This window comes from Pteropus medius, unplaced genomic scaffold (assembly GCF_902729225.1).
Source record: "Pteropus medius unplaced genomic scaffold, Ma_sr-lr_union100, whole genome shotgun sequence".
NCBI lineage: Eukaryota > Metazoa > Chordata > Mammalia > Chiroptera > Pteropodidae > Pteropus > Pteropus medius.
This window is the reverse complement of record NW_024350923.1, coordinates 4,292,038-4,311,980: the sequence shown is the minus strand read 5'-3', so window position 1 is coordinate 4,311,980 and position 19,943 is coordinate 4,292,038. Positions and strand designations below refer to the sequence as shown.

General features: G+C 57.3%; 2 protein-coding genes across 9 annotated transcripts; both read left to right on the top strand.

Moving 5' to 3' along the window:
- The first annotated feature begins 492 nt into the window (after positions 1-492).
- ANKRD13D (ankyrin repeat domain 13D) lies at positions 493-11,026 on the top strand. Of its 4 annotated transcripts, none has more exons than XM_039840730.1 (15): positions 493-649; positions 1,211-1,346; positions 1,453-1,577; positions 2,352-2,397; positions 2,470-2,613; positions 2,848-3,031; positions 7,565-7,631; positions 8,045-8,126; positions 8,337-8,398; positions 8,495-8,625; positions 9,540-9,697; positions 9,796-9,912; positions 9,994-10,157; positions 10,235-10,326; positions 10,580-11,026. In XM_039840730.1, the coding sequence occupies exons 1-15, from the start codon at positions 560-562 to the stop codon at positions 10,869-10,871; spliced, it is 1,890 nt and encodes a 629-aa protein (XP_039696664.1). In that variant the 5' UTR covers positions 493-559; the 3' UTR covers positions 10,872-11,026. The 4 variants fall into 4 exon arrangements, with proteins under 4 accessions (XP_039696664.1, XP_039696665.1, XP_039696663.1 ...); XM_039840731.1 differs by having other exon boundaries at positions 2,842-3,031; positions 10,658-11,026; XM_039840729.1 differs by having other exon boundaries at positions 2,842-3,031.
- A 1,013-nt stretch (positions 11,027-12,039) lies between these two features.
- On the top strand, positions 12,040-18,937 carry SSH3 (slingshot protein phosphatase 3). 5 transcript variants are annotated; one of them, XM_039840723.1, is made up of 15 exons: positions 12,040-12,240; positions 12,703-12,740; positions 13,295-13,526; positions 14,402-14,520; positions 14,601-14,672; positions 14,992-15,057; positions 15,170-15,358; positions 15,449-15,542; positions 15,755-15,883; positions 15,964-16,010; positions 16,626-16,772; positions 16,936-17,136; positions 17,232-17,505; positions 17,899-18,135; positions 18,374-18,937. In XM_039840723.1, exons 1-15 carry the CDS (start codon positions 12,175-12,177, stop codon positions 18,443-18,445), a joined length of 1,983 nt encoding a protein of 660 aa, XP_039696657.1. In that variant the 5' UTR covers positions 12,040-12,174; the 3' UTR covers positions 18,446-18,937. The 5 variants fall into 5 exon arrangements, with proteins under 5 accessions (XP_039696657.1, XP_039696656.1, XP_039696660.1 ...); XM_039840722.1 differs by having other exon boundaries at positions 12,700-12,740; XM_039840726.1 differs by lacking the exon at positions 18,374-18,937 and having other exon boundaries at positions 12,700-12,740; positions 17,330-17,505; positions 17,899-18,091.
- The last annotated feature ends 1,006 nt before the right edge of the window (positions 18,938-19,943 follow it).

Sequence of the window (19,943 nt, the reverse complement as noted above, 5' to 3'; positions counted from 1 at the left end):
CCCGCCCCTCGCCGAGCAGCACTGACCCACGACCCTCTCCAAACCCTGCGAGACCCTCGAAGAAGGGTCGGCGCTGGGCCTGGGGCGCCCCCTGCAGGTGGCGGACGAATCCGTAGCCAGGCCCCGCCCCCCGTACCGCCCCTAGCAGGTCCTCGCCCGGCGGAGGCCTGGCGGAGACCGGGTCCTGGCTTGTCCACGGCGCGCCTGGTTGCCATAGCGGCTGGGCAGCGCCCCCCGCCCGCCCCCGGCGCTCGCAGGCCCGGCTGCGGTTGCCATAGCAGCGGGAGGCGAGGGGCGCGCGGCCCGACGCCCCGCCCCGGCGCAGCCCCGCCCTCCCGGCCCGCCCTCCCCGCCGCCTGCGCTGCCGCCGCCGCCGCCGCCGCCGCCGCCACTGCCGCGGGGGCGCGGGGTCACGGGGGCTCGGGGGCTGCGGTGGGCGCAGCTCGGGTGCAGCGCGGACGGGAGGCGAGGGGGTCGCGCCAGGCCCAAAGCCGAGGCGGGGCCGGGCCACCCCCGCCACGCCCGCCCGCCCGCCCGGGATGCGGCGCTGAGGCCCAGCATGGCCGGCCCGGGCCCCACCTTCCCGCTGCACCGGCTCGTTTGGGCGAACCGGCACCGCGAACTGGAGGCCGCCCTGCACAGCCGCCAGGTGAGGCCCGCCGGGCACCCGGGCCGTCCTCCGGGTCCCCTACCCAAAGCTGTGGCCTCCATCGTGAAGGCCTCCCGCCCCTGCTCGGCGCCGCAGCGATTCCCAGCGCACCCTCCCCGGCCCAATCCGAAGCCTAGGTGACCTCCCCCTGTGCTTGAGCCTCCGGCCTCGCCCCCCAGCGCTGGGCCTCGCCCATCTCCTCGCTGCGCACTGCATCCAGCCCCTGACCTCGCGCCGCAGCACCCCTGAGCCAGGCTGAGAAGGAGCAGCGCAGACCTGGTCCCCAGGCCGGTCCAAACTCTTGACATCGCAGCTCCGCCTCTGCCTGACCAGGCCCCTCTACCGGACCCCTAGCTCTGACCCTGACAGAGCACAGGAGAGGTGGACAGGCCCTTCCCACCTGCCCCTTCCCCATCCCTGCGGGGACAAGTAGGCCACCCCCTGTCATTTCCACTGCCTGTCTGCCTTACTTCGCGCAGTGACTCCCAACCCTGTTCAGCCCAGTGGTCTTGTCTCTGCCTCTCCTTACTTGCCCTGTGCTGAGTGTCGCATCTCCCCCAGCACGACATTGAACAGGAGGACCCCCGGGGGCGCACTCCCCTGGAGCTGGCCGTGTCCTTGGGGAACCTGGAGTCTGTGAGAGTCCTCCTTCGACACAATGCCAACGTGGGCAAAGAGAGCTGCCAGGGCTGGGCAGGTACTGCAGAGGGCAAAGGGGCTCTCTTGAGGCTAGCAGCGGGGTTGGCGAGTGGCCATTCCCGGGGACTTTCAGAGAGCACCCCTCAGCAGCCCGGTGCCCCCAGTCCTGCAGGAGGCCGTCAGTACTGGGGACCCTGAGATGGTGCAGCTGGTGCTCCAGTACCGGGACTACCAGAGGGCCACACAGAGGCTGGCTGGCATTCCGGAACTGCTCAACAAACTCCGCCAGGTGCAGCAGGGCACAGGAGTGTGGCCAGGAAGAGGGGTGGCGTGCCATGGCAGGGGGCAGTGACAGACTGCATGGGGGTCACCCTCGTCACTCGTGACAGGCCTGGCCTTGGAAGGGCACCCAGCCTGTGCAGCATGCTTTCCCGACACTCTCAACGAGGTCCCTCTCTTTTGACCTCAGCCCAGGGCCACGTGGATGAAAGTGGGACCTTTGGGAGGAGACCCTCAGCTGGCCTTGAGGGTCCCCTAGTGCCAGAAATCTCAACAGAGCTTTACACCACGGGCCCCCTGGTGAATGCAGATTTTCTGGAGGGAGGGTTTCACCCGACTTCACTGACATGGCCTGGATTCCTGGATTATCTGTCCCCGCTTTTCAAACTTTGGGGGGCGGGGCAGAGGTGAGCTGAGAGAGCACACTATCTCCTGCTCCCCCCCAGGGGCAGGCCCTCAAGGGGCCCCTGTGCCCTCTTTACAGATGAGCAGGCAGGTGCTCCCCCAGGGCCCCCCAGAGGGCTAGTGGCCAGGTGGAGACTGGCCCCCAGGCCTCCAGATGCTTACAGCCTGATCACCTGAAGACTTTTTAGGGCCCCACTTGGCCCACCCTTTCTTTCCTGGGTGGGGTTTGGTGGGGGTGGGGCTATGGCAGAGCCATGGAAGTGCGTCAGGACTTGCCGAAGGGTGGGCTCCCAGAAGAAGACCTGTGGACAAGGAGCCCCCCGGCCCACTGGCCCCCGGCACCCGTCAGGGCCCTGACAGGCCCTCTGGTCTATCTCAGGCTCCCGACTTCTACGTGGAGATGAAGTGGGAGTTCACCAGCTGGGGTGAGTGGGGGCTGCTCGGCCTGGGGGAGGGCCTTTGGGAGAGGACCTCAGTGACCTCTGTGCCCTCCGCAGTGCCCCTGGTGTCCAAGATGTGCCCAAGTGACGTGTACCGTGTGTGGAAGCGGGGCGAGAGCCTGCGCGTGGACACCAGTCTCCTGGGCTTCGAGCACATGACCTGGCAGCGTGGCCGGAGGAGCTTCATTTTCAAGGGCCAGGGTGAGCTCAGCGGGGGCTCGCTGTGGCTTCCAGGTCTCTCCTGGGGCTTACGAGGTGACGCTGTCCTTTCTGTCCGCTCTCCAGATGTGGAAACAAGGTTGGGGTGGAGGGGACCCAGGGCTGAGGCCGCACCCTCTGAGCAGCAGGGGGCTGAGGCAGCATGATGGCCTCCCACCTGCTGCCTGGGGCCTAGCACTGACTTGTCCGCATCTACCCACCGGCTGGCAGAGGCAGGAGCCCTGGTGATGGAAGTGGACCACGACCGGCAGGTGGTGCACACGGAGACGCTGGGGCTCGCCGTGCATGAGCCAGAAGCGCTGCTGGCCGCCATGCGGCCCAGTGAGGAGCATGTGGCCAGCCGCCTCACCTCTCCTATCGTCTCCACTCACCTGGACACTCGCAACGTGGCCTTCGAGAGGTTAGTTGGGGCCTGGCCACACTGCAGGCTCCTGGTTCAGGCCTCTGGGAGGCTGAGCCACTCGCAGAGGCCACTCAGATCAGGGAGCGGGTCACTGCAGGCCCAGTGCCTCGCCCAAACTGCCCGCACATCCTCTGGCAACCTCTGAGTCCCCGCATGCCTGTCTGTCCTGGCAGCTGTCTTCCCGGGGAGGAGGCTAGGTCAGAGTGTCCCCAGTTCCTTGACACCTGACCTTACATATTTTCTCATAAAAATGATTTAGGCTGTGGTTCAGGGCAGCCGTTTGCACGGCAGTTCTCTCAGTCGTACGGCTGTGTCAGGCCAGGGTCCTTTGGTAGCGCAGGAACCTGACCCTTCCAGCCAGACCATCATTTCTGTGACAACATGTGCCCCAGTTCCAAAAACAGGCTCTGGAAACCCTTAAAAAGAAAAAAACAGTTTGGTTGAGATAATTTTCATATACTGTACAGTTCACCTATTTAAAGTGTACAATTCAGTGGTTTTTAATACATTCACAGATCTGCAACCATCACCACAGTCAGTTTTAGACTATTTCATCACCTCAAAAAAGAAACCTTGTATCCTTTAGCTACCATTCCCATCCCCTCATCCCCTCCCTCAGCGCTCAGCAACTACTAATCTACTTTCTGTCTCTAGATTTTTCTATTCTGTACGTTTCCTATGAATAGAATCATATAATAAGTGATCTTTTGTAACTAGCTTCTTTTACTTAGCATGACTGTTTTCAAAGTTCAACCAAAACGTGGCATATAACTATTTTGTTTCCTTTTGTGGCTGAATACACCACATTTTGCTCGGTCGTTCAAATCAGGATTATTTCCACCTTTCAACCATTATGAATAATGCTGCCATATACATCAGTGTACAAATTTTTGTGTGAACACCTGTTTTTGTTTCTCTTGGGTATCTACTTAGGAGTGAAGTTGCTGGGTCATGTGCTAACTGGATGTTTAATTGTTTGAAGAACTGTCAGGCCGTTTACCAAAGGGGCTGTAGTATTTCATAGTCCCACCTGCAGTGTCTGAGGATTCTAGTTTCTCCACATCCTCACCAACACTTAATGTTCGCTTATTTACTTATTTTTGGATTAGAACTGTTCTATCAAGTGTGAAGTGGTATCTCATTGTGGTTTTGATTTGCATTTTCAAAATGCAAATGATGTCGAACACCTTTTCGTGTGCTTATTAGCCATTTGTATATCTTCTTTGGAGAAGTGTCTATTTGGATCCTTTGCCCATTTAAAAAATCGAATTTTCTCTTATTATTGGGTTGTAAGAGTTCTTTATTAATTCTAAATATAAATCCCTTATCAGATGTACGATTCGCACATACTTTCTCCCATTCTGTGAGTTGTCTTTCACTTTCTTGATGGTGTCCTTGAAGCACAAAAGTTTCTAATTTTTATGAAGTTCAGTTTATCTGCTTTTTCTTTTGTTGTTTGTGCTTTTAGTTTTACATCTAACAATACTTTGCCAAATCCAAAGTCATGAAGATTTTCTTCTATGTTTTCTTCTGAAAGTTTTATACCTTTAGCTCTTACATTCAGGTCGTTGATCCCCTTTGAGTTAATATTTATACATGGCGGGAATTTATAAATTCTTTTACATGTGACTATCCAGTTGTCTGAGCACTATTTGTTAAAAAAGATTGTTGTTTTCCCATTGAATGGTTGTGGCATCCTTGTGGAAAATCAATTGACCATGGATGTATGGGTTTATTTCTGAACTCTCAGTTTTATTTCATCGATCTATATGTCTATCTTTGTACCAGTACCACACGATCTTAATTGGTATTGTTTTGTAGTGAGTTTTGAAATTGGAAAAGTGTGAGTCTTCTGACTTTGTTCATCTTTCTCAGGATTATTTTGGGTATTCTGGGTCCTGTAATTTCATATGAATTCCTGATTTAGCTTGTTAATTTCTACAAAGAAGTCAATGGGATTCTGATTCTAATTCCCAACTGTGGTTTCCCAACTACAGATTCCTAACCTCAGTTGGTTGCATCCAACTGAGGATGCGAAGAGTAGACTGCAGTAAAGTTTTGAGGGAGTCGACAGTTATATGGATTTTCAGTTGCATGGGGATTGGACCACCCCCCACCCCCCACCCCCCCGCCGTGTTGTTCAAGGGTCAAATTGAACAACAGAAGTACAAAAGAAGTTTGTACTTCTTTTGATAAATTTATTCCAAGTATTTTATTCTTTTTGATGCTACCATAAATGGAATTATTTCTTTATTACATTTTTGAATTGTTCATTGCAAATCTATACCAATACAATTGATTTTTGTATGTTGATCTTATATCCTACAACCTCGCTAAACTCAAAAACCTCATTTTTTGTTTTAATGGGTTTTTAGTGGATTTCTTATTATTTTTTATACGTAAGATCACGTCATCTCTTAATAGAGATAGTATTCCTTCTTTCTTTCCAGCCTAGATGCCTTTTATTTATTTTTCTTGTCTAATTATTTCAGCTAGAACCTCCAGTAGAATGTTGAATGGAAGTGGCAAGAGCAGACATTTTTATCTTGTTTCTGACCTTAGGGGAAAAGCATTTAGTCTTTCACCATTAAGTATGATGTTAGTTGTGGGTACCCTTTATCAGATTGAAGAAGTTCTCTTCTATTCCTAGTAAGTTGAGTGTTTTTATCATGAAAGGATTTGAATTTTGTCAGATGCTTTTTCTGTGTCTATCGATATGATCCTGTGACTTTTATTTGTATTCTATTGATATGTGTTACATCAATTGATTTTCAGTAATTGAACCAACCTTGTATTCTTGGGATAAATTCCACTTGGTCATGGTGTATAATTCTTTTCATATGTAGCTAGATTTGGTTAGCTAGTATTTTGTGTTCATATTCATGAGGAATATTGATCCGTAGGTTTTTTTTCTTCATTATTTATTTATTTATTTATTTATTTTGTGATGTCTTTGGTTGTAGTATCCGGGCAATGCCTCATAGAATGCGTTAGGCAGTATCACCCCCCTTGTCTCTTTTTTGCAAGAGTTTGTGAATAATTGACATTAATTCTTCTTTAAATGTTTGGTGAGATTCATTGGTGAAGCCATCTGGGCTTGGGTTTTTCTTTGTGGGTAGTTTTTTTTTTTTTTTTTTTTTCCTTTAATCTCTTTATTTGTTACAGGTCTATTAGATTATTTCTTCTTGAGTTCGTTTTGTTTGTTTTTGTCTCTTTTGGATTTGTCCATTTAATCTAAATTATCTAATTTGGGCACAATTGCTTGTTGAATTCTTTTATAATCCTTTTTATTCTGTAATGTCAGTAGTAATGCTCTCTCTTTTGTTTTCGATTCTAGTAATTTGAGTTATGTCTTTTCTTGGCCAGTCTAGCTAAAGGTTTGCCAATTTTGTTGATCTTGTCAAAGAACCAACTTTTGGTTTAATTGATTTTTTTTTTATTGTTTTTCCATTCTGTATTTCATTAATTTTTCACTCTAATATTTATTCTTTCTGCTTGCTGTGGATTTAGTGTGCTCTTAATATAGAAATGTCTTAATATAGAAAGTAAGGTTATCGATTTGAGATCTTTCTTCTTTCTTGTTTACACCTATGACTTTCTCTCTAAGCACTGCTTTAGCTGTGTCCCATAAAAGTTTTGATATGTTGTATCTTCATTTCCAGTCATTTCAAAGTATGTTTTAATTTCCTTTTTGATTTATTCTTTGATCCTTTGGTTATTTGGGAGTGTGTTGTTTACTTTCCCATATTTGTGAATTTCCGAAATCTTTTTTCTGTTATTGATTTCTAATTTCATTTCATTGTGATCGGAGAACATACATTGTTCGATTTCTTTTAAATTCTACTGAGGCTTTTATGTCCTGATGAATGAATGTTCCATGTGCACTTGAGAAGAATGTGTATTCTGTGACTGTTGGGTGGAGTGTTTTAAGGAAGTCTATTAAGTCTAGTTTATGGTGTTGTTCAAGTCCTGTTTCCTTGTTGATCTTCTGTCTACTTATTAATCTTCTACTGTTAATCTTCTATCCATTATTGAAAATAGGGTATTGACGTCTCCAACTATTATTGTTGAATCAGACATACTTTTATTCTTAACTTTTTATTATGGAAAGAAGAGAGAAAAGTATAATGTGCTCATCACTCAACTTCAGCCTTTATCAACATCTTGCCAATCTTGTTGAATCGATCCTTCCTCATCTTTTTTTCTTTTGCCTTGGACTGTTTCAAAGCACATCCCAGATATCATATCATTTCACCATTAAATGGTTCCACACATGACTCTAGCCAAATAAGGATGTTTTTTAAACCCAGCCCCAACACCATTAACATAGCTAACAAAATTAACAGTAATTCCCTAGTAATCTCTAGTCCCCAGTTCATGTCCAGCTGTCTCAGCTATCCAGGCACCCTCTTCAAGGCCCCTGCGTGCCTCACAGTGAGAAGGCTAATCAGAGGGGGTCTTTAGAAGGGAAGGCTTTGGCCCGGATTGAGGGGTGTAGGTCCTCACCAGCTCCCGTTTGGTCTGTTTCAGGAACAAATGTGGTATCTGGGGCTGGCGGTCTGAGAAGATGGAAACCGTTAGCGGCTACGAGGCCAAGGCAGGAGAGGCTGGTGGTGGGGGCTTGGGTAGGAGACAAGGCCCAGGAACTCCGCCCCTTCTCCACAGCCACCCAAGTGGAGGGAGAGACAGAGTAGCCTGTGGGCTCTGAAAGCCCTGTGTGGCCGTGGGAACTCAGTGGGACCTGAGCACCCAGCCCCTGCCGAGCACGTAGGGATCACCCACAGCACGGGCCCCCAGCCTGGGCCCCCGCCCAAGACACCAAGATGAAACGAGGACCGTTTTCCTCTCATTAGTGACTCCCCGGGGTTCAGACTCTGCCACCTCCACTGTGGGGAGTGAGATGTCATCTGTTCCTGGGGACAGGAGGACTTGGGTCCTGTGCTGGTGAGGCTGAGTATGGGGAACAGGCCCTGAGCCCCCAGCTCCCCTTGTATTCCTCCTGCTCCCCAGGTATACAGTGCCACCAATGTGGAGCTGGTGACACGCACACGCACAGAGCACCTGTCTGATCAGGACAAGTCGAGGAGCAAAGGTAAACCCAGGTGCGCCTGCCTCCTGCCCAGTTACTCCATGTGGTGGGGTCGCCCTGGTCTGGGCGGGCCAGAGTATCTGGGGCAAGCCGGGAGGCCACCTCATTGCTATCTGCTCCGTCTCCCCCTAGACAAGAGGCTCCCAGGGTGGAGGGCGGCAGTCTGGGGGCAGTGGCCCAAAGCCCCCTCATGGCTCCCACCCTTCTCCTTAGGGGGAAAGACTCCATTCCAGTCCTTCCTCGGGATGGCCCAGCAGCACTCCTCCCACAACGGGGTGAGCCAGGGCTGGGGGTCAGGGGCTGGGGGGCCACTGGGCGGGGCCAGGCAGGCGCCATCTCGCGCGCTAAGCCAGGTCCCGGGGCCTACCCAGGCTCCCGTGCAGCAGGCAGCCAGCCCCACCAACCCCACAGCCATTTCCCCCGATGAATACTTTGACCCCAACTTCAGCCTGGAGTCGCGGAACATCGGCCGCCCCATCGAGATGTCCAGCAAAGTACAGAGGTGAGGTCAGGGGGCTGGCTGGAGACTGCCCTCAAGGACAGGGACCCTGCTTGGTTCTTCTGAGCCCTAGCAGACTCCTGTCACACGTGGGGCCCACCGGAATGGGGGCCCCGCTCACCCAGTTGGTTTCCCTCCTCCACTTCCTGGGGGCAGGAGCCGGGTCCGTCTTATCCATGGTCCTGGGCACCCAGCTCGGGGCTTGGCCCAGAGGACTGGTCGCTGTTCTTTGACGAGTGAATGAACGAGTGGGCAGCACCACCCATGTATCATTTTCTGTTCAGTGTAACGCATACTTGCGGGGGGCCAGCTTGCAGAGTGGGAAGGGGCCGCTGCTCTGCCACCTCCTGGCTTTGCGGCCTGTGGAAACGTCTCCCCCTGCAAGAGCGTCTCCTCAGTAAATGAGAACAGTCACACTGGCTGCCTCCCCACAGGGGTACCGTGAGGGTCTGATGGCCCATGACACGGCTTACGATGGGCCCAGCACCATCCTGGGGACCTGCTGTGGCCTTTCTCAGCCGCCCAGTGGATTTGAACCCCGTAGGTCCTGACCCCTGGTCTGTGCTGGAACCCAAAGTATGGCAGAGTGTGAGGCGCTGGCCAGCTGTGGGCTGAGGACGGGGCTGCAGATGAGGCCCAGACTGAAGCCGGCAGCCCAGCCCCGCCCTCATCTAGACAGGTTGAGCCGGCACAAACCACTGTAGGCTCTAGTCTGGACCCAGGGTCTGGGGGCAGCTCAGGCCAAAGGGCCAGAAGGACACACACTCCCGGGGAGGCGGGCAGGAGCAGCTGAGCAGAGAGGAGGGTGCCCCAGGCCAGGCGGAGGGCGTGAGTAAAGGCAGCTGTCCGGAGTGAATGGGCCTTAGCAGAGGGGCTACCAGAGGTTCCTCAGCCCACGTCCTCGGTCGGCTGGGCAGGTTCAAGGCAACACTGTGGCTGAGTGAGGAGCACCCGCTGTCCCTGGGTGACCAGGTGACACCTATCATCGACCTAATGGCCATCAGCAACGCTCACTTTGCCAAGCTGCGAGACTTCATCACCTTGCGCCTCCCACCCGGCTTCCCGGTCAAGATTGGTGAGAGGGCGGCCCCAGGGGCTGGGGTGCGCGTGGCCGCGGGGGCCAGGCACAGGTGGGCCCCTGCTGCAGCAGCTCAGGCTTGGCTTCCCTCCCAGAGATTCCCCTTTTCCACGTGCTCAACGCCCGCATCACCTTCGGCAACCTGTGTGGCTGTGACGAGCCGCTGAGCTCGGTGTGGGTGCCGGCCCCTGGCTCTGCTGTCGAAGCTCCAGGTAGCAGTGCGGGAGGGAGGGGGTGGCACGGCGTCTGGCCTCTGGGTCCTGGGGGCTGAGTGTGGCCCCTCTGCCACCCAGGGAGCCCTTTCCCGTGTGAGGTGGACCCTGCCGTGTTCGAGGTGCCCGAGGGGTACAGCGTGCTGGGCGCGGAGCGCAGTGAGCCCCTCCGTGACGAAGATGATGACCTGCTGCAGTTCGCCATCCAGCAGAGCCTGCTTGAGGCGGGCACGGAGGCGGAGCAGGTGGGCACACGTAGGGCTAGGCCCTGGCTGGGCACCGGGCCAGCAGAGGTGACAGCTCTGGGCTCCTGGTGCCGTAGGTGACTGTCTGGGAAGCCCTGACCAACACTCGGCCTGGTGCCCACCCTCCTCCCCAAGCCACGGCGTATGAGGAGCAGCGTCAGCTGGAGCGGTGAGGCCCTCTGGGACCTATTGGGTCCATGTCTCAGTCCTGCCCTGCCTCAGGGACCTGCCCGCCAGCAGTCCTTGGCTCGTGAGGGTGGGTAGCAGGCAGGTGCTGGTCCCAGGACCCCTGCCCAGGGTCACTCTCCATCAGCATTTCTGCCCACCGCTGAAGGCAGCATGCAGGATGGGGAGACAGGGCCCTACCTTCTCTCTGGTCTCCCAGGTTCCAGCCACCCTGTCTTTGTCTTTGTCCTCCGAAGCCATGTCCCAGCCCTTGGCCTCCTCCCCGAGCCTTGGTGCTCACTGGTCTGCTCTCCCTCTCACGCCTTGCCTGGAAGGGCCCTCCAGGAAAGCCTGAGGATGTCCACAGAGCCCAGGGGTCCGGGATCCCCTCATAGGACGCCCCCTGCCCTGCCGCCCCCAAGCTTTGAGGAGCAGCTCCGCCTGGCCCTGGAGTTGTCCTCGCGGGAACAGGAGGAGCGTGAGCGGCGAGGGCAGCAGGAAGAGGAAGACTTGCAGCGGATCCTGCGGCTCTCGCTCACAGAGCACTGAGCGCCCGGCCCTGGGAGGGCTGTCTGGGCCGCTCTCCCACCCGCTTTTCTAACTTATTTATTTATAAACTGTCTGCTGCTGAGTTTGGGGCCTGGAGCCCTGGGGGTGGGCTTGCGCTGGAGACCAGGATGGAAATAAAGAGACCTTCAGCAGCAGGCTTGCTCTGCTCAATGGGGGGATACTGGGGGGTGGGGCGCTGAGGGGAGACCACGGGCGATGGCCTGAGACCGGGGTTCGAGTCCTGGCCGTGGCTCCCTTAGCCTCTCTGAGGCTGTTTCTTCAGCTGTAAAATGAGACCACCTCCCACTCCCCATGGCTTCTGGGAGGTAAAATGAAGAAACATGTGCCCAGTGCCCTTAGAGGAGGTGCTCCCGAGCCCTGTCTCACCTACTGGAGACCCAGCTTTCACCTGCCAGCCAGTCTGGCTTTCCCAGAAGCCACTCATGCTCCTACCAGGGAAGGGGCAAGGCTGGCCTTCGGACTCCGTACAGCCAGAGCCCCCTGCACCCCCGGCCTGGGCTCCCGCTCCTGTTCCAGCGTGTTCTGTCGGAGTGGCTTCGGGCGAGTCACCTCCTTGCTGCAGCTGTGACCCTGCTCAGCCCTGCACTGAAGGCCCAGGGTGGCCCTGAGGGTCTCCTGTGGGTCTCGGGTTCTAAATCCCAGCTGATTTCCCCTGAAGCTTTGCATGTCTCCCAGTGATTCATGCAGGGAGTGGAAGCATGAGGGCCAACCAGCATGGAGAAATACGTTTGGGGTGCCCCTCCCCACTTAAGACGCACAGCGTCTGATCCTATCCAAGACCTGTGTCCTCCAACACCTGCCTCCCTAGGGCCCCTCTCTGCTGGGTAACTGAACAATTGAGGCCCAAAGCAGAGCTCAGGTGACCTAACTGGGCGGGGCAGGGAGGGCAGGGCCAGGTGTGCTTCTTGGGAGGAAGGACCGAACCCCAGCCAGCCGCAGACAGAAAGCTGCCATACCAACGGCTCGGCTCCTTCCCTGCTGGTCGCCTCGCTGGCACCTGCGCCCAGCCTCGGCTCCGCCCCCAACGTGTTTGGGGGGGTGGGCGGTGGGGGGGAGGTGGGCAGAACCTGGGGAGACGCCAGGGGAGGGGCGGCGGCCACTTGGTGTTGGCTCCACCGGCTGGGCTGGAGGGGTGTCTGGCCCTTTAAGGGCCGCCCCCGAGGAGGTGCCAGGCCCTGGTGGCTCCGCTCTCTCCTTCCTGGTCCTGCTGGGCAGGGACTGTCCAGGCGGCTGTGGGAGGGCTCTGTGCCCAGTGCTGGCCCAGGTGCCCCCGGCCTGGCCCATGGCCCTGGTAACAGTGAGCCGCTCGCCCCCAGCCAGTGGCTGCTCCACGCCTGTGGGGCCCGCGGTGAGTCTCACTTTGCTGTGGTCCTGCCCACGCAGTTGGCTGCCTGCTGGGCCTGGGGGAAGCGCATCCTGCCCAGGGGCAGCCGTCCCGCAAGCCTGGGGGTGTGTGGAGGGGGACCCCAAGGCTCAGGCTAGAGGGGGCTGGGGGGGTCCCTAGACGCCCAAGAACTCGGACTGAGTCAAGAATCGGCTCCCTGAGCACAAGCGTACGGAGGCCTAACCTCCCTCCTGGCCCAGACCTGTGCCAAACGCTAGCACCCCACCCACCTTTAACCCCCTGCTTTCCTAGCTAGACCTGGGCCCAGGACCCCCCAGTGCCTCCGGTGGAGAGTAGACAAGGGTGGGAAGGGTCTCTGACACCTTTTCTAGTTCCACTCTCTGGGGGTGATCCCCCCGCCCCAGCATACCTGAGAGGAGAGACCTTCCCCATCCTCACTGCACCCTGGGGCCCCTTTCCCAGCAGGACCAAGTCTCCAAGCGGAGAAGCCGGCTCCAACGAAGGTGAGAGCTTCGCCTCAACGCAGTCAGTCATCCAGCCGCCGGGCCTGGCCACTGCCGTCCTGGAGGGCTCGCAGCCAAAGCCAACTACTGGATATGTGGGGCAGTGTCGCCAGTGGGAACGGCAGGCGGGTGGGCCGGCTTGCGGTGCTCACCTGGTTGCCTTTGCTTTCATCTTACCCCTGGTCAGCTGGGGCTCCTTCGCCCACTACATTAGAGCCTGGCTCAGGCCAGTGGTCACAAGCCAAAGGACAGGATGGGACAACAGGGCCTGAATTAGACAGGTGGTAAGGGAAAGGGAGCAACCCCCCAGACCCCTCAGATAAGAATAGATGGGCTAGGGGCTTGAGAGCCTGTGAGGCAGTGGCTTTCAAAGTGTGGCGGCCGCACCCCCGGGAAACTGGTTGGAAATTCACATTCTCGGGCCGCCACTCCAGACCTACTGACTGTTAGGACAGGGCCCAACACCTGTTTTACCAGGCCCTCCAGGTGATTCTGACGTGCCCCTGCCCCAAGGGGTACGACAGGTCATAATGGTTTCGCCACTGCCCTGACAGGCAGAGCTTTGCAGTGCTCCATGGGGCTGTCCTGGGACTGCAGGACAGAGGGGACAGTGGAGATGCAGCTGAGCCCAGCCACGAGCCAGCGAAGGAAGCCCCAGGGGAAGAGCAGCTCCACGGGGATCAGACAGACGACAGGCGTGGGCTGCAGAGTCCCCAGAAGCAGGAGCAGAGACAGCACCTCCACCTCATGGTAGAGCTGCTGAGGCCGCAGGATGACATCCGCCTGGTGAGTGGCCGTCCAGAGCCCTGCGGTGGGAACAGGAGAGGACAGAGCGCAGTGTGTGAGGGCCGGGCCCACCCTGGGGCGTGAGGCCGTTATCCAAAGCCCTGCAACCCTGCCGTTTCAGCTGGAGTTGTTTTTAACAGGGCAAGGGGCTGTCTTCAGGTCTCTGGAGGGCTGGGGAAGGACAGGGCGGTTTGTCCTGCGTGAGCCCGCAGGGCCCAGTGAGGCCCAAGAGCTGGGATTTCACAGGGGCCTGTTTCTGCGCAGCCACAGCAAGACCTTCCTGCCTGTGAGTTGTCCGTAGATGGACCGGTGCTCAGGGGGCCTGCCCAGCACCCACCGGGAGCTGGTGTGCTGGAGGGACCCATGGGGCAACAGGACACAGGTGGCAGTGGGAGGCCCGGCTCCTGTGGGACTCCTCACTGTCCGCAGCAAAATGGGAAAAAAAAGACGTAGTCTTTCGTAAGGCTGAATTTATTCCACTGAAGCTGTCTTTTTACTGTGAGGTTGTGTTCTTAATGTTTCTTTGCTGAGAGATGTCTCTTGAATGAAATGATGGCAATGACAAGTGAAAGGGTTTTTTTAACCTCCTTCCTAGGCAGAAATAAAAACGGGCAATCTATGTCAGGCCCATTCTCCCCTTCTTCCACACACACCCCCTTTAAGAAAAACCTTTTTAAACATTTTGTTGGACCGTGAAATCCAGAACTTGGAACCCACTGGAATGTAACCACTGATCTGGGTTCTGGGAAGAATGGGATAGGTGTGGAGTGGGCCCATGGCGGTGGGTCTGTCCTAGGCCCAGTGTGTGTACAGGTGGAGAAGTGGGGTCCTCTGGGCCATTATGACCCTGGGCTCCTCTCTCCCCATCCCTCCAGGCAGCCCAGCTGGAGGCAGCACGGCCCTCCCGGCTCCGCTACTTGCTGGTAGTTTCCACAACAGATCACGTGAGCCAGGATGAGACAGTCCTCCTGGGGGTGGACTTCCCTGATAGCAGGTGGGAGCAGGGAGAGGAAGGGAGGGGGGCTAGGAGGTGAAGCGCTGGGGGACAATGGCTTTCCCTCTGTGTCCTGCCAGCTCCCCCAGCTGCACCCTGGGCCTGGTCTTGCCTCTCTGGAGTGACACCCAGGTGTACCTAGATGGAGACGGGTGAGAGGTTGCAACTGGAGGGAGGAGAGAGGAGAGAGGAGGGACGGGAGGGTGGAGTGGCCAAGTGTGGTGCGTGGGGTGGGGCAGGGGCGCCGGGCTGGGTGTCTGCGGCCTGGGCCTGCTCTCAGCTCTGCCTGAGAGTCACTGTTTGATCCTGGGCAAGTCACTGCCCCATATCTGGCAAAAGGGGCTTATTCTGAAGTTCAGATGATGTGTACATATTGAGGACCAGAATCAAGAGGTGGTTAGTGAGCGGGCCTCTCAGGGGCTCTGTCCCAGAGCCGGGAGTGGGGTTCCACCCACACCTGGTCTCCGGCAGGGGCTTCAGTGTGACGTCTGGTGGGCAGAGCCGGATCTTCAAGCCGATCTCCATCCAGACCATGTGGTAAGGGGGAGTGGTCCAGCTCTGGACGGGCCTCCTCTCCTCAGAGATGGCTGCAAGGTCTGGGGAGGGGCAGCAGGGAGGACAGTGTGACTCGGCCGCTCCTCTGCCCCAGGGCCACGCTCCAGGTGTTGCACCAGGCATGTGAGGTGGCTCTAGGAAGTGGTCTTGTGCCAGGGGGCAGTGCCCTCACCTGGGCCAGCCACTATGAGGGCAGATTGAATTCTGACCAGAGCTGCCTCAACGAGTGGATGGCCATGGCCGACCTGGAGTCTCTGCGGCCTCCCAGCACTGAGCCTGGCAGGTCAGTGCAGGGAGGGGTGGAAGCTGGGGGGAGGGGTGTGCTATGGCGGAGTGGGAAAGGGGACCCTGAACTGACCGGCTCGGCTCCCAGGCCCTTGGAACAGGAGCAGATGGAGCAGGCCATCCGGGCCGAGCTGTGGAAGGTGCTGGACACCAGTGACCTGGAGAGCATCACTTCTAAGGAGGTGGGCTGGGTGCTGGGGCTGGGGAGTGAGCTGGGTGGGGTGGGGGGACCCTCCACTGGGGCCCTGGGTGTTACTCTCCTTGGAGCCATCCCACCTGGCTTTCTTCCTGTCCTGAGCCAATCCCAGATGCTTGGCCTCAGCCCCTCTGTCTAGATGGGACAGGGGACCGTCCTCAGAGGTCCCTGAGCCTCTCCTCTCCTTCCCGCCTGCAGATCCGCCAGGCCCTGGAGCTGCGGCTCGGCCGCCCTCTCCAACAGTACCGCGACTTCATCGATAACCAGATGCTGCTGCTCATGGCCCAGCAAGACCGGGCCTCCCGAATCTTCCCGCACCTCTACCTGGTGAGCTGCACGGGAGGGCGGGGAGAGGAGGAGGCCTCAGCGGGGCGGAGGGAGAATGACGCTTCCCTCCCTGTCCCTAGGGCTCGGAGTGGAACGCGGCGAACCTGGAGGAGCTGCAGAGAAACAGGCAGGGCTCCGGGCCCCCGCGACTGTGCACCCCGTCTTTCCCCATTGCTCGACCTCCCCTTAAGGGGCCACCTAGCCAGAAACCCCCCGAGTCCCCTCAGCAGCCGTTAGTTCTGCTTCCAACCCTGCCCCCGAGGCCAGGAGAACGGCCACCCTGCCAGCTTGCAGCGGCTCCCTGGCCCACTCTTCTCCCTCCCCATGCCGTAAAGGGGAGATGGGAGCGCCCCTCTCCCGGGGGACCCGGCTGCCTGCTCCCATAGGTTCCTGTCATCTGTCCACCGTGGGCTTCTGGGGAGCCTGCTATGGTGTCTGTCAGCCAGCTGCTGCACGCCCACCCCATGAGTGTAGCTTAGAGGTCGGTCTCGGACTGCCTTCTGAGAATAACAGACGGGTCACTGTCGCAGTGCCGCCAGCAACTACCCAGACTGGAGAGAAACGAGCCCCGCGGGGGGTGCGGGGGTGACTGGCCCAGGGCCACAGTCATCGCAGCTTCCCAACATAACTGCGCTGCCCCCTCCTGACTCAGAAAGAAGAACTAAACACACACGCGGCGGGCTATGGGCCTGGGGCCTCGGGCCTAGGCCACGTCAGCCCGGCCTTGCAATCCCTGCTGCAGGGTCAGCCACATCTTGAACGTGGCCCGAGAGATCGACAACTTCTACCCCGAGCGCTTCGTATACCACAACGTGCGCCTCTGGGACGAGGAGTCAGCCCAGCTGCTGCCCCACTGGAAGGAGACACACCGCTTTGTGGAGGCCGCCAGGTCAGGCTATCCCCAGCCCAGCTGTGCACCCATGCCTTCCTCCTGGCTGCTTTGGCCCTCGGGGTCCTTCCTTCCTGCTCCTCTGCCGGATGGGGAGCCCGCCGCCTGCCCTGCCCGCAGCAAGGGGCCAGGGAAGTGGGGCTGACCCGTCCTGCCTCCACAGAGCGCAGGGCACCCGGGTGCTAGTCCACTGCAAGATGGGAGTCAGCCGCTCGGCGGCCACAGTGGTAGCGTACGCCATGAAGCAGTATGGCTGGAGCCTGGAGCAGGCCCTGCGCCACGTGCAGGAGCTCCGGCCCATCGCCCGCCCCAACCCCGGCTTCCTGCGCCAGCTGCAGACCTACCAGGGCATCCTGACCGCCAGGTATGGTGTGGGGCAAGGGGACAGGGGTGGTGGCGGTGGGCGCTGGGGGTGGCTGCCGGGTCACTCAGAGCTGACCCGGAGCCACCTCCTCACAGCCGGCAGAGCCATGTCTGGGAGCAGAAAGTGGGTGGGGCCTCCCCAGAGGAGCCCCTGGCCCCCGAGGTCTCTACACCATTCCCACCTCTTCCGCCAGAACCAGGGGGCAGTGGGGAGGTGATGGCTATGGGGTTGGAGCAGAGCCAGGCAACTCCAAAAGAAGAGCCTGGGCCACGGCCCCGCATCAACCTCCGTGGGGTCATGAGGTCCATCAGCCTCCTGGAGCCCCCCTCAGAGCTGGAGAGCGCCTCAGGGGCCGGTGACCTGCCAGAGGTGAGGCTGGGGCTGGGTGGAGGTCCTCCAGAGGGAGGGAGCAGGTGGCGGGAGGATGGAGAAAGACCAGGACAAGTGAGTGCTCGACTTTCGACCCTGGGGGGGCGCACCTGAGCATGGGGACCGTACCCTGGGCAGCTCCCTATGGTCCCTTCAGAGCAGCTGCAGAGACCTAGTGAGGGCGGGTAAGTGCTGCCTTCCACGGGAGCTGGAGAGCAGTCGTGGGCCGGGGGCATCGAGGGGCTCCTTGGGAGTCAGCCCTGTGCGTAGCTCAGGTTTTTGTGTTCATGAAGCAGACATTCTGCACCTGCCCTTCCCCAGGCTCTGGACCCTATGGCCCTGCCCTGGAAGGACCTCCTGTGACTCTTCTTCCCTATACTTTCACCCTCCCAGGTTTTCTCATCAAATGAGTCTTCAGACGAAGACCCTCCACGGTCCTTCTCTCAGCTCTCAAAGGCTAAGGGAGGCCGGCGGGTCCACAAGGGGCCTTGGCCTGCCCTCAATTCTCGCCAGTCTGTGGTTGCCCTCAACAGCGCCGCACTGGTGGCCAGCCGGACCCGGGCCTTCCAGGAGCAGGAGCAGGAGCAGAGGGAGGCTTGCCGTTCCTCTACACCCAGGTTCCGGAAGGTGGTGAGGCAGGCCAGCGTGGACGGCAGTGGGGAGGAGGGAGAGGCCTGAGCCCTCACAGACGCCCGTGTCCCCTAGACACAGTAGAGGTGCCTGAACACAGCGCCTGGGACCAGCACCCCTCACTCCTGTCAGCCTGTCTGCACTCCCCTTAGCTCCCCTGCAGGAGGCCTCAGACCCCCATCACTACAGCCTCAGCTCCTACAGCCTTAAGTCTCAGACCCACGTCCACCTGTCCAAGGGCTCAAGACCTTCTCTGAAACGGGATGTGCCAGAGAGACTGAAGGTGCTTTGGGAGGCAGCAGTGCACTAGCGTCATTCTCAACTGCTGCCTGAAACACTCACTTGCAGCCACGGAAGAAAACGTAGTTTCCCAATGCAGAAAAACGTAGTTTCCCAATGCAGAAAGGCTCATGTTCCCTCCGTCACCCACTGCCATCTGCCTCATACCTGCCCCACCCCTTCTTTCCTGGGGCCGTCTAGGCCAGAGAACTGGTGGCCCCCAAAGGACGAGAGTAACCTTAGCCCTCAGTCCCCAGTCCTGGAAGGCTCTGAGGAGCAGAGGGCTGGGCCCTCAGATGGGGCTGGCAGGTTGGCCTCCCTCACACCCCCTACAGCCTGCCAGAGTCTTGCTGCTGCCCCCAGCCCCTCACCCATACCCCATGGCACTACCCTGGGCCACAAGGCACCAGGCCAAAGAGAGTCTTCTTTTTTGTCCTTCATGGCCTCTGGCCAGTTTTTCATAATCTATAGTATCTGGCTTTGTACTTAGAAATAAAAAATTTTCATATTATGTTCAAGTTTACGATAAGGCTGTCTACCTGTCAGTCCAGTTCTTCTCTGGCTACCTGAGGAGTCTGGCCTCTCACCCCTACATTCTCCTCGCAGTTCCCAGGTATCTCAGGATGGGCCTGTTTGGGGTGGGGTGGGGTGGGAGGAAGAATGGGGAAGGGGAGAGGCCAGGGCTATCTCCCTCATCTCAGGGCAGGGCCTGGGTGAAGGTTAGCTGCCCACGCCCCCGCCCCCAGGCAAGTCGGTGGGGGAACAAGTCTACACTGGGCAGCAGGTGCTTGGCTATGCTGGGACAGCTGGAGGGAGTTACCTGTGAGGAAACAGAAGCTGCCAACGCCTGTCTGGACAGGACCAAGCCGGTTCTAGAAGCTGAGGCTCCTTGTGGACACTTGATGCTAGTTTTTGAGCACACTTTGGGTCCCAAGAATTCTTCTCTTGCTCAGTGCATGAGAGCCTGATTTTCCAAGCCAGCTCATGACTACTTAGAAGAACCCTCGATGGTCCTCCCCTTCTGCCTCGGGGTTATATCTGCTCAGTTTTAGTGTTTAAAAAGAGTGAGTGGCTCCAGCTTTGTCACTTCTAGCCCCTCTTCCCAAGATCACATTTTCGGCCCTATAACACACCGCTTTGGTTGGTGGGGGGCGGGGGGGTATGCAACGCCTTCCCTTAAAGCAGGCCGCAGAGGTAGCAGCTGGCACCAAAGGTGCTCATTGATTGAGACCTCACTCTCACTTTCAAGAGTGAATCTCTCATTCACACCTTGGTGTTCTAACCCTAGAGCATCAAGGGGCCGGAGACTTGGGTTCTAGCCCCGCGGTCACCACTTACAAGTTACTTCGCCTTGAGTCTCTGTTTCTTTGTGTAAAACAAAGGGATTAGACCAGGAAATCCCTGCACACGGCCCCTCCCACTTTGATATTTAACAATACACGTCATTATACCTGGATAGAATTCAGCCTCGACATGCTCTCCAGAAGAATAATCATTTGTATCCGTCACAAGATGGGATACAGACTAGC

Bases quoted from the DNA above. Each gene is read 5' to 3' on its own strand.
- ANKRD13D (XM_039840729.1), top strand. From the start codon at position 560: ATGGCCGGCCCGGGCCCCACCTTCCCGCTGCACCGGCTCGTTTGGGCG. The intron at 1,578-2,351 runs GTGCAGCAGGGC...GGTCTATCTCAG, and splicing joins TGCTCAACAAACTCCGCCAG to GCTCCCGACTTCTACGTGGA. The intron at 7,632-8,044 runs GCAGGAGAGGCT...CCTGCTCCCCAG, and splicing joins TTAGCGGCTACGAGGCCAAG to GTATACAGTGCCACCAATGT.
- SSH3 (XM_039840722.1), top strand. From the start codon at position 12,175: ATGGCCCTGGTAACAGTGAGCCGCTCGCCCCCAGCCAGTGGCTGCTCC. The intron at 12,241-12,699 runs GTGAGTCTCACT...CCCCTTTCCCAG, and splicing joins CCACGCCTGTGGGGCCCGCG to CAGGACCAAGTCTCCAAGCG. The intron at 16,773-16,935 runs GTCAGGCTATCC...CTGCCTCCACAG, and splicing joins CGCTTTGTGGAGGCCGCCAG to AGCGCAGGGCACCCGGGTGC.